This window comes from Eucyclogobius newberryi, unplaced genomic scaffold (assembly GCF_026437365.1).
Source record: "Eucyclogobius newberryi isolate DKJ021-1_F unplaced genomic scaffold, fEucNew1.0.hap1 SCAF_8, whole genome shotgun sequence".
NCBI classification, from domain to species: Eukaryota; Metazoa; Chordata; class Actinopteri; order Gobiiformes; family Gobiidae; genus Eucyclogobius; species Eucyclogobius newberryi.
Genome location: NW_027316500.1, coordinates 25,828,759 through 25,842,867, shown reverse-complemented (window position 1 = coordinate 25,842,867; position 14,109 = coordinate 25,828,759). Strand labels below are relative to the sequence as shown.

Here is a 14,109-nt window from a genome sequence, read left to right as displayed (position 1 = left end):
GGAAGAAAAGGTTTTTTATCATTGAAAAGGTTCAATTGGGATACTGTTTACAGAGAAAAACAGAAAGTTAAAGAAATAAAGAAGTGCAAGCATGAAAATTAACAACTAACTATTCATTTATTTAACCAGGAAAGTCCCACTGAGAGTCTATTTTAGTAGTCGACGAGTCAAACGATTACGTCTATTGTACATTGAGTCTTTTTAAATGCATTATTAACCAAATAAACGTTGTAAAAGTGATGACTGAAGGCTTCTAGATAGAGATTATTCATGAACAAAGTGCATTATTCATGAAAATCAGAAATTGCTTATTCTTTTCTGACGCTTTGAGTTGATAATCCCACTGTCTTTGTCATATAAAGACCTTTTAACTTGTGTTTTAGAGTCTGTACAATCCAGATAATGACGCTGATGATGAAAGTACAGCTACATTTACAGAGCTAAACCTGAGGACAGTCCAGCTCTCGCTCCGGTGATGGATTCAGGGCGGCACACCTCCGACACGCGCCCGATATAACCCGGCGATAAGACCGTCTCTGTGAGTTAGACCTAATTATTCACCACAGGAACATCCTCCAATCAAACCAAGAAAATCCAACTTCCTGGAGCTCAATGACGGACGGCGACAACTCGAGAAAATAGTGTCCCCGTCCGGATGTGGGCTAATCAGAGGTGCAGCGCTATCTCCTCCAGGCTTCGGGCTCCAGAGATTGATGGCAATCTACACATTAGTTAATTGAAAACCTTTTTGTCGCTCAAAGTGCCGTAAAACATTGTGCATCCCGAATCGTTGATCAAGACAAATCGAATAAAAGGCGGAAATCTCGGCTTTCGCAAAACGGCAGGAAGCTCTTAGCAACGACACGTTCGTTAATTCTTCAGGTCACACCCTCCACGTTCAAATTTACTGCTCCGGACACGCCCGGCAAGACAGATTCTACAAACCAAACCGAAGATCAATATCCAGGGAGATTGGCTGATGAATGGAGATAATTGTAACGCAAATGTGTATGTTTTGTATTGTATTATGTTCCTGCTCTAAATATCTTTCATACAATCACAGAACAACATGTTGAAAGTACGTTGTTTGAATATTGAAGCTTTGAAATGGGGCATGAATGAATATAATTGAAACCCACGAGAGCTTTCACTTAATTTGTTGATCCGTCAAGAATACACGCTTCTCTCCTTCTCTCTCTCCTTTACAAATATTATGTGTAAGTCTGGATAACTTGATTGACAATTGGCCAATCAGGGACAAGCGCGGTCCGTCCGTCATCGAAAATATCGCCTCGCTCAAGGGAAACATCGCCAATTTCTGTTCATCTGAGGCGGGTTCTAAGTTAGGTTTTTTTGTTGTAAAGGATGGACGGCCAATGAGCTCATCTGTTTCCCGGGCGACGCTGAAATAAACAAACCTGATTGCATACTTGTAGAAAGGATGTTATGGAACTGTGAATTCACTGTGCCCTTTCACATACAAATACACAATTTACATTTACCGTATTTTTCGAACTATAAGTCGCACCTTTTTTCACAGTTTTGGCCCAGGGTGCGACTTATACTTATATTTATACTTATACTTATACTCTGGAGCGACTTATATGTGATATTATTTGTTATTTTCACACTTGCAACTGCATTTCATACTTCAGTGCGACTTATATATGTTTTTTTCTTCTTTCTTATGCATTTTTTGGCTGGTGCGACTTATACTCCGGAAAATAGGGTACTTTTCTTGTCTTGTGTGTGCAAATTGGGTCAAATACGGTCAGATCTTTGAGATTTGAGACCTTTTGCCAATGCCACGCTCATTTTAGTCGACTAAAACACACACAGGGCAAGTCATCAGTCGACCACAAATATTTAAGTTGAGTCTGGAGACATTCTTGCTGCGAGGCGAGACAAATATGACCAAACATATGAAAAACGCTACGTTCAACTACAAAACGAAGCATCAGACATCGCACGTACTCCCTCACGCTTACGCTACAGGTCTTGCGGGTCACGTCGCTCTCGTTAGACCCTGGACGTGGGGCGTTCATGGCAGAGCGTCCCACGTGAGTCCCTGGTAAAGCCACTGCAGACTCGCGCAGAGCAGCAGCTGCAGCGGCTGTAACTCTATCCGCTTGTAATTGTCCATTACCGCGGTCTTGTTTTTGCTCGATCTGCTCCTGTTAAACGTCCCCCGGCGCTGGATTGGGAGACTACACATGCAATAACAATATTTTAGTTAACCCAGTTACAGAGACGCTCCCCGGCAAAGTCCATTAGAGACAGGGGGGGCGGTGGGGGCTAATGGTGAGGGGTCCCCAGGTGAATAAAATGACAATTACTGCTCCATATTCTCACACTTTCACCCAAACTATGCACCAAAATCTGCTCAGACAAAACCTTTTAGTGAAATGCGTCTCGTGGAGTTGTTCTGCAAAGCCACCCGTGTGGAATGTTTAATAGTTTCCAAATCAATGAGAATAACAATTGACACGTTTTGCACTTAGAAGACACATTCAGGGGATGATTTTATGGCCAAACCGATGAAGCAGACAGCAGTGGTCTGAGTGTTTGTGGTTCGATGGCAGCTCGGACCAAACGTATACTGCAGTTAGTCCAGAACGCTCACATGTGCCAGGAAATATGAGCATTTGTCCTGCACTGGCTCCTCGTCAGCTCCAGGGTGGAGTTTGAGCTGATTTTCGAGGTTATTCTCAATTGTTGAAAAAGTAATGCTAAAAAAAAAGTACTTGACATGTAGTTTTACTCTTTTGGAGCTTAGAATGAGCTGAAATGACTCCTTGATGCTTCATACGATTCTCACAAATGTTTTTTTTAGCTCTTATTTTGTTACTGAGTTGTAAGTAGAGCGTTGAGATGAGCTGATCCAACTTGATCCTTATTCACGGCTAAAAAGGGGATCGTACAATAAGTTTTGTCTAATTGCACTCTATACTGCCTTTGTACCGCACTTTGGCCCATTATAGTGGTATTAAATGTGCTTTATAAATACACTTGACTTGACTACTATCATTATGTCCTTGGGCAAGACACTTTATGCACCTTGCTTGTGCATGAGAGTGAGTGATCGGTGGTGGTCAGAGAGAGTGACCAGGCGAAGAGTTGTGTTTCTGTCCATCCCAGAGAGTATTCCAGGCTCCAACAACAAAAACAGCAGAAATATGGACTTTACTTTAACTTCCTTAACGTCATAATACTTCATCTTCTACTGCTTGTTCCCGTTAAGGGGTCACGTGTGACCTTGGGCCTTAGCAAAGGGTTTTAAACTCAGTTATTTCTATTGCTTTTCAGCAAATTACAATTAAATATGTCTAAAAACATTTGTAGAGAACAGAGTAATCCTTCTATACAATTACATGTTTTAAAAGACCATTCTACAGTCTTAAGGGAGGTTAAAAATAGATCGGTTGGACGATATATCGGGCAATATTTGCACTTTTAATGTTTTAGTCATCAGCCTTAATTCTCCTATATAGATAAATATATGTTTTTGTGTTTTTTAGCCCAAATAATGTCACATAAAGCTTTATTTGAACACTTTCTTGTGAAGAGGGCACTGCACAAAACGTTATTGTAGTGAAGCAAGGCTATATGTGAGTTTCTAGTCAATTTAAATATATAATTTGGGGAATATTATCAAAACGGGCCCTATACTATCATCAGAGCTTATCGGCCAAGATCCTGAGCAATCGGCATCGGCATCAGCCATGAAAAAACCCATATCTTTAGTGAAAAGTCACCAAAATACAGTTATCATCGTTATCATATTGTTGTTTCGTGACCACATCGTGATCCCTGCGTCACCCACGTGGTCCGTCCCGCGGAGAGTAGTTGAGGAAGCAGAACCCGAGCAGCATCAGCACGACGGTCCTCGTGGTCAACTTCCGAATGAGATGGAGCCGCCCCACGCCTTTCGTCTGCATCGCGCTGAAGGCCATCACCACGGACGTGCCCATGATGAACACAATCCTACGATCACAAAGAAGGTCAACAAACGTGTCACAATGTCTATTTTCATTGTATTGGTTTGAAACGGTTGGATCTGGAGTCATTACACACCTTGTTATGGTTTGGAAAAAGATGAAAAATTAAGACGGTTCACAGTTGAAGCAAACTTAAAGGCCAGAATGCAGTAGTTCTACATAATATAACTCAATGAAAAGGTTATTCCTGTTACGGAATTACAGTATTTTCTGTTCTATAATTCAATCCTTTTTTCAAAGTTTTAGCCGGGGTGCGACTTATACTCCAGAGCGACTTATAATATATTATTCGTTATTTTCACACTGGTAACCGCATTTCACATGTTGATTATTTTCACACGTACAACCACAAGAGGGCGCTCTAGGCTCTAAGCGACGCAGAAGAAGAATCTGCACTTCCTCTTCCTCTGGAGTTTGTGGAGTTGTTTAGAAGTGACACAGAGGAAGAAGAATTCAATGGATTTAGTGATTTGGGGTAAAACTGATGCTTTGCTAAACTTGTTAGCATGTTCTTTATGCTATAGTTATCTGAATAACTGTTCATATGTTACGTTAACATACCAGACACTTACCACAGTTCTGTCTGTGCCTCATGTAGCTGAAGGTGTTAGCGTTAGCATACGTACACCTATTCACCATGTTCTCTCATCTCTTATTATTTTAAACTGCATTTCAAGATGAAATGTCTGTTCTTGGTCTTGGATTTTATCAAATAAATTTCCACCAAAAATGCGACTTATACTCCAGTGCGACTTATATATGTGTTTTCTTCTCTATTATGCATTTTTTGGCTGGTGCGATTTATAATCCAGGAAAATACGGTAATTTATCAAGTAATTCAGTTCAAACCATGTGACAAATACTGTTGGTGTTAAAGTAACCATTGATTGAATAAAGATGAAAAAGGCTGGACATCACTCACCACGGCAAGAGCAGATCAGCCACAGTCAGACCTGAAACCACGACATACACAGATTATTTGTTTTGATGAAAAAACATATGGAGGAAAAGAAGACTGATGTTACTCGTTGCAGCCTTCATCATTATCGTCCCATTTGTGGAAGGTGTCATTCATAACTATCTTTGGTCCAGTGACGGCGAAGCAAAGACAGAATTAATCAAAGTTTGTCTGAATCGATGCAGAGAGTGACAAAGAGGCTATTACTGAAACTGAAGACAGAGAGTGGACCAGGGGATGGATTTCAGAAAAGTTTTTGTGTGATAAATGAGGAAAAGCTAAGATTGTGGTTCACACATGTTTAGTAAATCAAAGGAGTTTTGATGTGGATGTTGAGGTAGTTAGAAAGTTTATTTACTGATAACTATTATATGTTTGTGTTCTCAGAGACGGTGCATTCAAATGTGTGTCTGCAAATAGTGTTGACAAAACCCTACAAGAGGAGAACATTGTTATAGTTTTAAATACATATCTTCCTCCTCTTTTTATAAAAAAAGAAATAAAAACATATAATAAAGTAAAAATTGTCCTGCCTGCCACAGTTCCTAAAGGCAGCTCTCAGGGTCAAAAGGAGACCGCTGTGTACTGTCTGAATCTGATTATAGTGTTTTATCGTCAGTAAAACAGGAAGTTACGTTGGTGCGCTATTAGCATGCAAGTCGTGGTTAGCATTACGGTGAAAGACGCCCGTGGATCTAACACGCCGCAGTGACCGCACTGGCCTCTGAAAGTGTGAAACGCACTGATAAACTCCAGGATGCAAGATATGAAATAAATAAATACATAAAATAAAATAAATAGATTGTTTTTCCCCATTTTAATGACAGTAAAAATCAGGAACAACACCATTAAAACAAAAACATAATAGTAAAATTTCACTCCTTTTTTTAAGGGAGTGTCTAGACACGGCCTTTTTTAAATTGTGTTAAAAGTGTTTTTAATTATGAAAAATGTGACATTTTCAACCAACCATATGACCTGGGTTCTGATTTTGGTCTGAATTCTTACAAGTAAGTACAAAGCTGTATGTGGAGATATGGGGTAGGTGAAAACAGACTTTCTGAGCACTCGAGCCTCAAATACAAGAGAAGATGCAGTCATGAATATACTGAAACACTACTGTGAGTAAGATAATGATGTGGCACCACTGTTAAAACTTATATCATGATTAAAAGCTCTGAAAAGTCGTATATTTGTATAATATCATTGCAAGAACAAACCGTTCCATGGAACATGTTGAAAGAACCAGTATCCTCCCCCTCCATAGTTCACAAACACTATTATCGTCATCGCAAACCTGCAACAATAAGTCAACATGAAAAAATTACAGACAAATATGACAGAACAGCATTTATCAGCAAGTGTAAAATTGATTAACTTGCAGAAAACCACCGCAAACATTTTAACAAGAAAGCACTTTTGCGCAGTACATCTGTAGCCGTTTGAATACATTTAATTGATTCATTAATAATAACAACGTCTAAATTAAAGTTAACGGTGCCAAGTGGGTGCTTTTCAAACTCACAAATGCAGCGTAATGCAACCTAAGCATTTTGGATCACTCAGGAAATGAGCGGCTGTCCCCTGGATCTCCTCCTACAGTTGTGCTGACTCCAGACTTTGGCCTAATATACGATATACTTGTACTTCACTTGTGGCCTGAGCTCCTGCTGCTGTGACGGGCAGCTCTGGACTCGAGAGGGCATTAATACTGCTTTAAAAGAACTAAAGGAAGAGAAAGAGCTTTATAAATACTGTTGTTATCTTCAGTTATATGTAGCCAAGTTGGGAAGTATCTAAATGTGAAAAAAATAGGTATAGACAGGTTGTATACAAGTTGTCTTATTCTTATATTCTTATTTTATTTTAGTTTGTTTCGTTTCGTTATAAATAAAATAAATTTAATTAAATTTTTATTTTATGTTATTTTATTTATTAAAATTGTATTATTATTTATTATTTAGTTTGATTTAATTTAATTTTAATTATAATTATTTTTTAATAATTATTTGTATTATTCTCATTATAATATAATTCTGTTTATTGTCAAAATTACAGTATATAATAATTCTGGGAGTGGCTGTAAACAGCAGTAAGACGTGTTCTTAATGGTGCAAAAAAAAACAAAAAACATCTCCATGAATCATCTCCATGGAGTGAAGCAGAAAAGTGACACTTTAGTGCACTTTAACCAGCACCTGGATCGAATCAAACGCATGTATCACAGTATCTCAGTAGATTTCAGGATTGTGTTGTCACATTTTCCAGATAACCGAGACTAATGGAGATTTTAAGACGCTAAATACTAAAAACTTAGCGTTCCAAGCGTATTCTGACACTACAATGTGTTAAATGTAGTGATCCAGCAGTTCATAAGTGTGTTCCACGCCTCTTTTGTTTACTTTTTAACAGAGATTTTGCAAATAACTGTAGTTTTTTGTGTGTTGACGTTCAGTCTCAAGTCCTACATCAAGATTTATTGTCTTGAATCTAGACATAAGCATTGCAGACGGATCATTTCACTTGTTTTAGCAGATTTGCCCCTAAAACAAGTGTATTTTTCTCATTTTAAGCGGGCTCATTTTGCCGTGACCAGTACAGTATTCATCCGAGCCGTAAAACCTCTTCATTTGCGCTTCCTTCCCTCGTATCTCGCGCGTGTCCTTTTATTCCATTAAACTTTATCATTAAACCAACGCTCTCCATTTGCTGCACTTTAGCCGAGCACAAACCCGTCGAAGAATGCCCGTAACCGGTTTAGTGATCATTTTAGAGCCGTAAATACCTGCATTCGTGCATTTTATTCTGGGCTGATTACATGAAACGGACACAAATCATAAAAGGACTTGGGGGCAGTAATGTGGTTAGTGCAGCCTCTGTCTGTCTGATAAGATGAGCTGTATCTCCCGCTGCCGCCTCTTGTTTTTCCGCGGCGATTGAATTAGAGGTGCACGGAGCCATTACTGCTGTTTTAGGCCAACCTGCTGATACCGAGCCCAATCGGACGCTCTCATCTCAAAAAGAGGCCGTCTGAAAGGACTGACGGGCTCGTGCGGTGCCGTCTGCAACAGGTTCATCCATTAAGCAACTCTTTGGTGATGGAAGAATCCCTTTTATGACTCAAAATGAGCTGCGAGTGCATGAAAATGTGTACGAATATGAGGGAATATGTGTGAATGTTTTATGTGTATGTGTATGTGTATGTGTATATGTATGTGTATGTGTATATGTATATGAATGTCTGTGTATGTATATGTATATGTATGTCTGTGTATGTATATGTATGTCTGTGTATGTATATGTATATGTATATGTATATGTATATGTATATGTGTATGTGTATGTATGTCTGTATGTATATGTATATGTATGGCTGTGTATGTGTATGTGTATGTCTGTGTATGTGTATGTGTATGTCTGTGTCTGTGTATGTGTATGTGTATTTATGTCTGTGTCTGTGTATGTATATGTATATGTATATGTATATGTATATGTATATGTATATGTATGTGTATGTGTATGTGTATGTGTATGTGTATGTGTGTCTGTGTCTGTGTCTGTGTCTGTGTCTGTGTCTGTGTCTGTGTCTGTGTATGTGTATGTGTATGTGTATGTGTATATGTATATGTATGTGTATGTGTATATGTATATGTATGTATATGTATGTGTGTCTGTGTAAGTGGAAATGTATGTATTTTTTCTCTTTCTTTACATAGGTTAGTATTTTTTATGCACAACTGCAAAATGAACCGGTTACTCTTCTGGTTAGTGGGTAAATGCTGTTCCTCAGGAGCCTCTACGTCTAAAAAACATTTGGTTGTAATAATGCCCGTATAGCACAGTTCTATGCCACACTAAAGAATGTAATGTGCAATATTTCCAAAAACGCAATTTAATTTCAATATTATGGCCCAAAACCTTAAGCATCACTTTATTGTAACTACTCCTTAATACACCTTAATTAAGCATGAACAAATACTCAGTTCAAAACAGTTTTAAGAATGATTAAGTCTTAATAACTACTTATCTAAGAGAGGATCAGGTGCAAGTATAGCGTATGAATTTATTGTTACTAAGCCTGAATCATTCTTAAATTGTCTTCATTTTTTTTCATTATGTATTAAGTTTTTGTTCTTTATTAAGTCTATTTAAGTGTATTTATTGTCAAGTGTGACCAAGACTTCTGAAGTCCCAAAGAGATTCACTATTAACTAATTGTTAAAAGTCCACAAATAAAAACAGGATTTAAAAAGCAAAGAAACTATATTTTCAATAACGATGCTATGAATGCATGTGGATTTGCAGAATTATCCAAAAACTGTTCTTGGTTTTTGCTTTAAACGTTAAAAGTATTACATTTCCAAACAGAGTAAAAGTACATTCCCAGCGCGGGTCCATGAGCACACGGTGTCCGGTTACGTCCGTGTCACGCGCTCGGACACACAGTCTCTCAGTGAAAAAGCACTTTATTTTTCATGTGTCTAACGAACGTATCGTGTGTGAAACCTTAACGTGTTTAACTTCCTGTTTCAAACTAAAACTCAAACCAGAAACAACCCCAAAACGAGTCGAGCAGCTGCTGCAGTCTCACTGGATATTTCCATCATAACAGTTGTTCCTGATGTTGTGCGGCGCCGCCATGATTAACTCCTAATGGATCATTACAAATTTTGGTTGCATTTGGTTTCATGTCTGGATAAACTGACTTAATTTGATGAGGTGAAGACATGTTTTATTCATTATGTTTCCAGGAATCCATTTGATTTTTCAATTTGGAGTGATTCGAGCGGGACGACTGACGTGTTGACTTGCCTTTACAGTTAAAACAATTAATAAAATAAATCAAAGTTATGGAACAGGACAGAGAGAAAGCCCTTTTTACCACAGTTTACCATTTTAAAACAACTAACAATAAACATGTCTGACAAGGTACAAGGTTGAGGACGATATTTGCGTTGTAAAAGTAGTAAAGTACTCACAGAACTTTGAATCGTGAACTGATTGTTGGTGTTGTGGAGGTTGTGTGTGTTAAATATGAATATGTGTGCGTTTATATTCTGTTATTGCTGTTATTGTTAGTCATTAGGATTGATTATTATTGGCACTTGGTTCTTTATGTGTTCTTTGTTGTTTTGTTTAGTTCTGTTTATTTAGTTTTTTTTCTCTTTGTTGTTATTTTGTTTCTGATTTGTTCATTGTGGTTTTTGGAGTTTTTTAATCATAGTCCGGTGAAATAAATAAAATAAATAAAATAAATAAAATAAATAAAATAAATAAAATAAATAAAATAAATAAAATAAATAAAATAAATAAAATAAATAAAATAAATAAAATAAATAACATTTAAATAAAATAGAATAAATGAATAAAATAAATACGTCTGTGTGTATTTTTTATCCTTATTTTGATCAACTTATCCAAACCAAACCAGCCCAGACACAGTCCAGAACAAACTCTTGCTGTGCCAGAGTAGGTAACACCACCTACCGTCACGTGGCCAGTGGGACTGTCTGTGCTGGTGTTAATGTCCGGCCCTGGCCTCTACTACAGGGCTCCAGAAGTGCTCCTTCTGCCATCACATGCACCAGCAGCAGGCTTTTAGCAATGCACCACAAGATTAAAATTCAAATCCTTTTAGAAAAATTAACAAGCTCATACCCGCTGTTCACAGTATATCAAGCCTTTGCCCGTCTGAACTGTGATTTCAGCTTCGGGGGGATAAAAAAAACAACGTCGCCTTCAAAAAAACGTCTGGGTGTTGGAGGCGGATGACGGATGACGGCGCGGTTCTCGGGAAAAGTTTATCAAATGTGTGGACCGCAAGTCACCGGGAAAGAGCTGAGTCAGGCTTGATTTAAAGGCCTGTCCCGTTTGACTATTTCAGGTATTAGCCAAAGGAGCATCAATATGAGAAACAGCGGTGTCACTGCTGCCGAGAAAAGTGGAGTTTGGATGGAACTGCACAGCACTCACGATTGGAAAAGCTTTTACCATAAACACTACATTATAAGTTATTAGGCTGATGAAGTTGTACGTCACAGTCTCTTCAGCATGTCGGGTTTTGGTTTTTTTAAGTTGGAATCTGGCGTCTTGAAGTTTAAAGATGCATTATGTAACTTTACTGGAGGAGGGCACAGGTTTTTCACAGTATTTTTGACCAATAAAAACACCTGCTTTGAGTAGTTAGTTAGATAATGGTTAGTTAATGCAAGTTAGACAGGTTTAATGCCAATTATTAGATGTTCGATTAGTTGAATACTCAAGCGATTATCACTATTGTACACTCAGACTTTTTAAATACTGTCCATTATTGACCAAATAAACGTTGAAACATGGTAACTTGAGGCTTCTCGAAAGAGAATATTTAAAAATAAAGTGTATTATTGACGAAAATCAGACATTTATTATTCTTTCTTCGATATTTCCAGGTATTAATGCCACTGTCTGTGTTTTAAAATGATCTTTTCGTGTGTTTTTTGGAGACTGAATACTCCAGATGTTGCGGCCCTCAACGGTACAATCTCCACTAAACAATATTCGACCATGAAAGTGAATCCGCAAAGTGACAAAAGACCTTGATAGCATGTCATTTCACACGTTCTCGCCCTTCACACAGCGACCATGACATACACAAATTAAACTGTTCCATTGTATTCAGTTTAATTCAGGACAGACCGGGTGCAAATTCTCACCAATCCAACTTCCCCTTGCAATAAAACCATTGCTTCCTGAACTCGTAACATCTGCGTCCCTCGAGCAAAGCCACAGAACCCCTACGATACCAGTCGTTCCTTATTGCAACAGGGCCTCCTCTGTTTGCATGGCGTCGTTTTGGCAGGAGATCCATGACCGCGCCGTGGTGTGCCGATATGTCCGCCGTATTATTACATCAATGATTTGGTCAAAAGGGGGAGGTAAAGCCACACCAGCTTCCTGTTTCCAGATAGACGTGCTTTGTGTCTAGCCCCAGGCCACAATTAAAGAGCCCAAATTCAATCACTCCTGTCCAACAGCAACACACTGTTCTCCAGCGCGCACGCACACACACACGCACACACACACACACACACACACACACACACACACACACACGTACAGTAAGAGCAGACGGCCCCGAGCTACAGCGTTTGATAAGGGAGAGGCAGAAGGAGCCTGTGGCCAGACGCTGACCTCTCTAATTATTAACTATAGACCAGGCCTGCTGCTGCTGCTGCTGCTGTGGATCCTCACTAGACCGAAGGGAGTAGTGGACGGTTCTGTGTCTAAAATGTGGTGAAGGATGTGGTGCACGATGGTAGTTTATGGCTTTACCCTCGAAAAGTGTCCAGAGACTGAAGGCGAGTGGACTTGGCTGGGTCGCATTCTGGAGGTTCATTCTGTGGAGAAGAAAACACTGATGAACTCTTATTTTGAGCGTATTATATTTACGTTTCAGACTGATTAAATGACTAAAAAAGAAAGCAGATTATTCCGTGCAACAGCCTTCAGAAAACCATCGATCCTTGTGTTGTGTAAGATTGGCAGAGAGTTGAATAAGTAAATTGAATGACTAATTTTAAATACTTAAGTGCATTAAAGCATCTCATTCTGTTCTCTTTATTTATTGCATCTGATGTTTTGGAACAATATTGTACATCGCTTCAGTGGCCGAAAGTAGTTTTTATATTATTGATTATCGTGACAAGGGATGTCAAGGTTGTGCGGTTAATCGATAATCATGATTATTCAGGTCAAGATAATTGTAAAAGTAAAGATAAGATAAGATATTCCTTTATTGTCCCACATGGGAAAGTTTCATTGGTGCAACGCAGGTAGATACAGAGGTAGATACAGAAGAACAGATCACTTATAGGAAGTCTGAAAAACACTTTCAGTAGAAGATCTCCTATAAATAAATAAAAACTCCCATAGACAAATAAATACATAAATACCATTGCATGTGATCCCGACGGTAATTGCACATGAATATGTGTCACGACAGCACATAGATTGCACATGAATTTCACAGTAATTGCACATATGACAGAATTACACATCAGTATTAGGTTAGGTCAGTATTGCGCCGGGATAACGTGACGCTCTCCGGGTAAGACGACTGTTCTCCACAGTTTCATGAGTTCCTCCTTTGTGGAAACGCGGTACGGCGCCGGCCGGGGGGCGGGGCCGGAGCCGGGGGGCGGGGCCAGAGCCGGGGGGCGGGGCCGGAGCCGGGGGACTCAGAGCCAAGACACATCACTCAATCCAGCCGAATAAAGTCAAAACAAGTTAATTTAAAGCGATTCCAGTGCGTGTCCCGATCGTTCATGAAGTTCCTCTTTCATATAAACGTGTATATAAACGTGTACCGACGACACGCCGTACTTTAGCGCGGCCGGAGGGCGCGGGGGGGGGGCTGGTGGGCTCGCTCGGAGCTAGCTCACGTCACAACAACACAACGAACGCAACGAAAAACGCTCAAATCCAGCCGAAAAAAGTCAAAAACAGTTGAATTAAAAAACTATTCCAGCGCGTGTCCCTATCGTACAGTAAAATAGAAAAAATATACTAACTATATTTACAAAATATAGGAGATAAAGCACAATAAGTGTGAGAAAGAAGAGAGAGCGCTTACACCGGGCTGCCAGCTGTACCAGCGCCTTATGACGTAACCGTAAAGTAAATATAATAATAATAATAATAATAATAATAATAATAAAGTAAACTATTATAATCTCAACCATTTTAGAAGCAAAATGTAATACTTTTAGTTAGATCTATAATCCATAGCAGCCAGGAGGCAAACCACCACGTGTTCTGGGACTGTCCCGTTGCTCAAAATAACACGTGTAAACTCAAGACTAAGATTGATTGAGTAAATAAATTAGATGCAGTCATTTTAAACCAGTTTGTACAGTATATCGTATAGTAAGTTTTTGTATAGAAAGTTAATACTGAAAAAACAGACTTTTAATTCAAACAGCAGGGGCTCAGTTAAATACCAGCCAAACAAGTGCATCACTCATGGCTTTTGATCTGAGAAATTCGTGATTTGTCGTTTTACTCTTGTCCTCAACCCAATCCTTATCATCAGCACTAAAGCTCGTTCAAATTGTTCTGTACATTTGCAAGTTTAGACGACAAAACGTTGACCAAACCATACAATCCTTTGCTCAG

At 38.9% G+C, this 14,109-nt stretch overlaps 1 protein-coding gene across 1 annotated transcript in view; it reads right to left on the bottom strand.

The window, feature by feature from the left end:
* Positions 1-14,109, bottom strand: part of LOC140351642 (heparan-alpha-glucosaminide N-acetyltransferase) — a 61,545-nt gene that overhangs the window by 29,308 nt on the left and 18,128 nt on the right. The window contains exons 7-10 of the mRNA XM_072437561.1: positions 12,268-12,332; positions 6,177-6,253; positions 4,921-4,951; positions 3,824-3,984 (exon numbers count right to left, since the gene is read on the bottom strand). Of these exons, the coding sequence (XP_072293662.1) occupies positions 3,824-3,984; positions 4,921-4,951; positions 6,177-6,253; positions 12,268-12,332 (334 nt within the window). The remainder of the gene's footprint in view (positions 1-3,823; positions 3,985-4,920; positions 4,952-6,176; positions 6,254-12,267; positions 12,333-14,109) is intronic.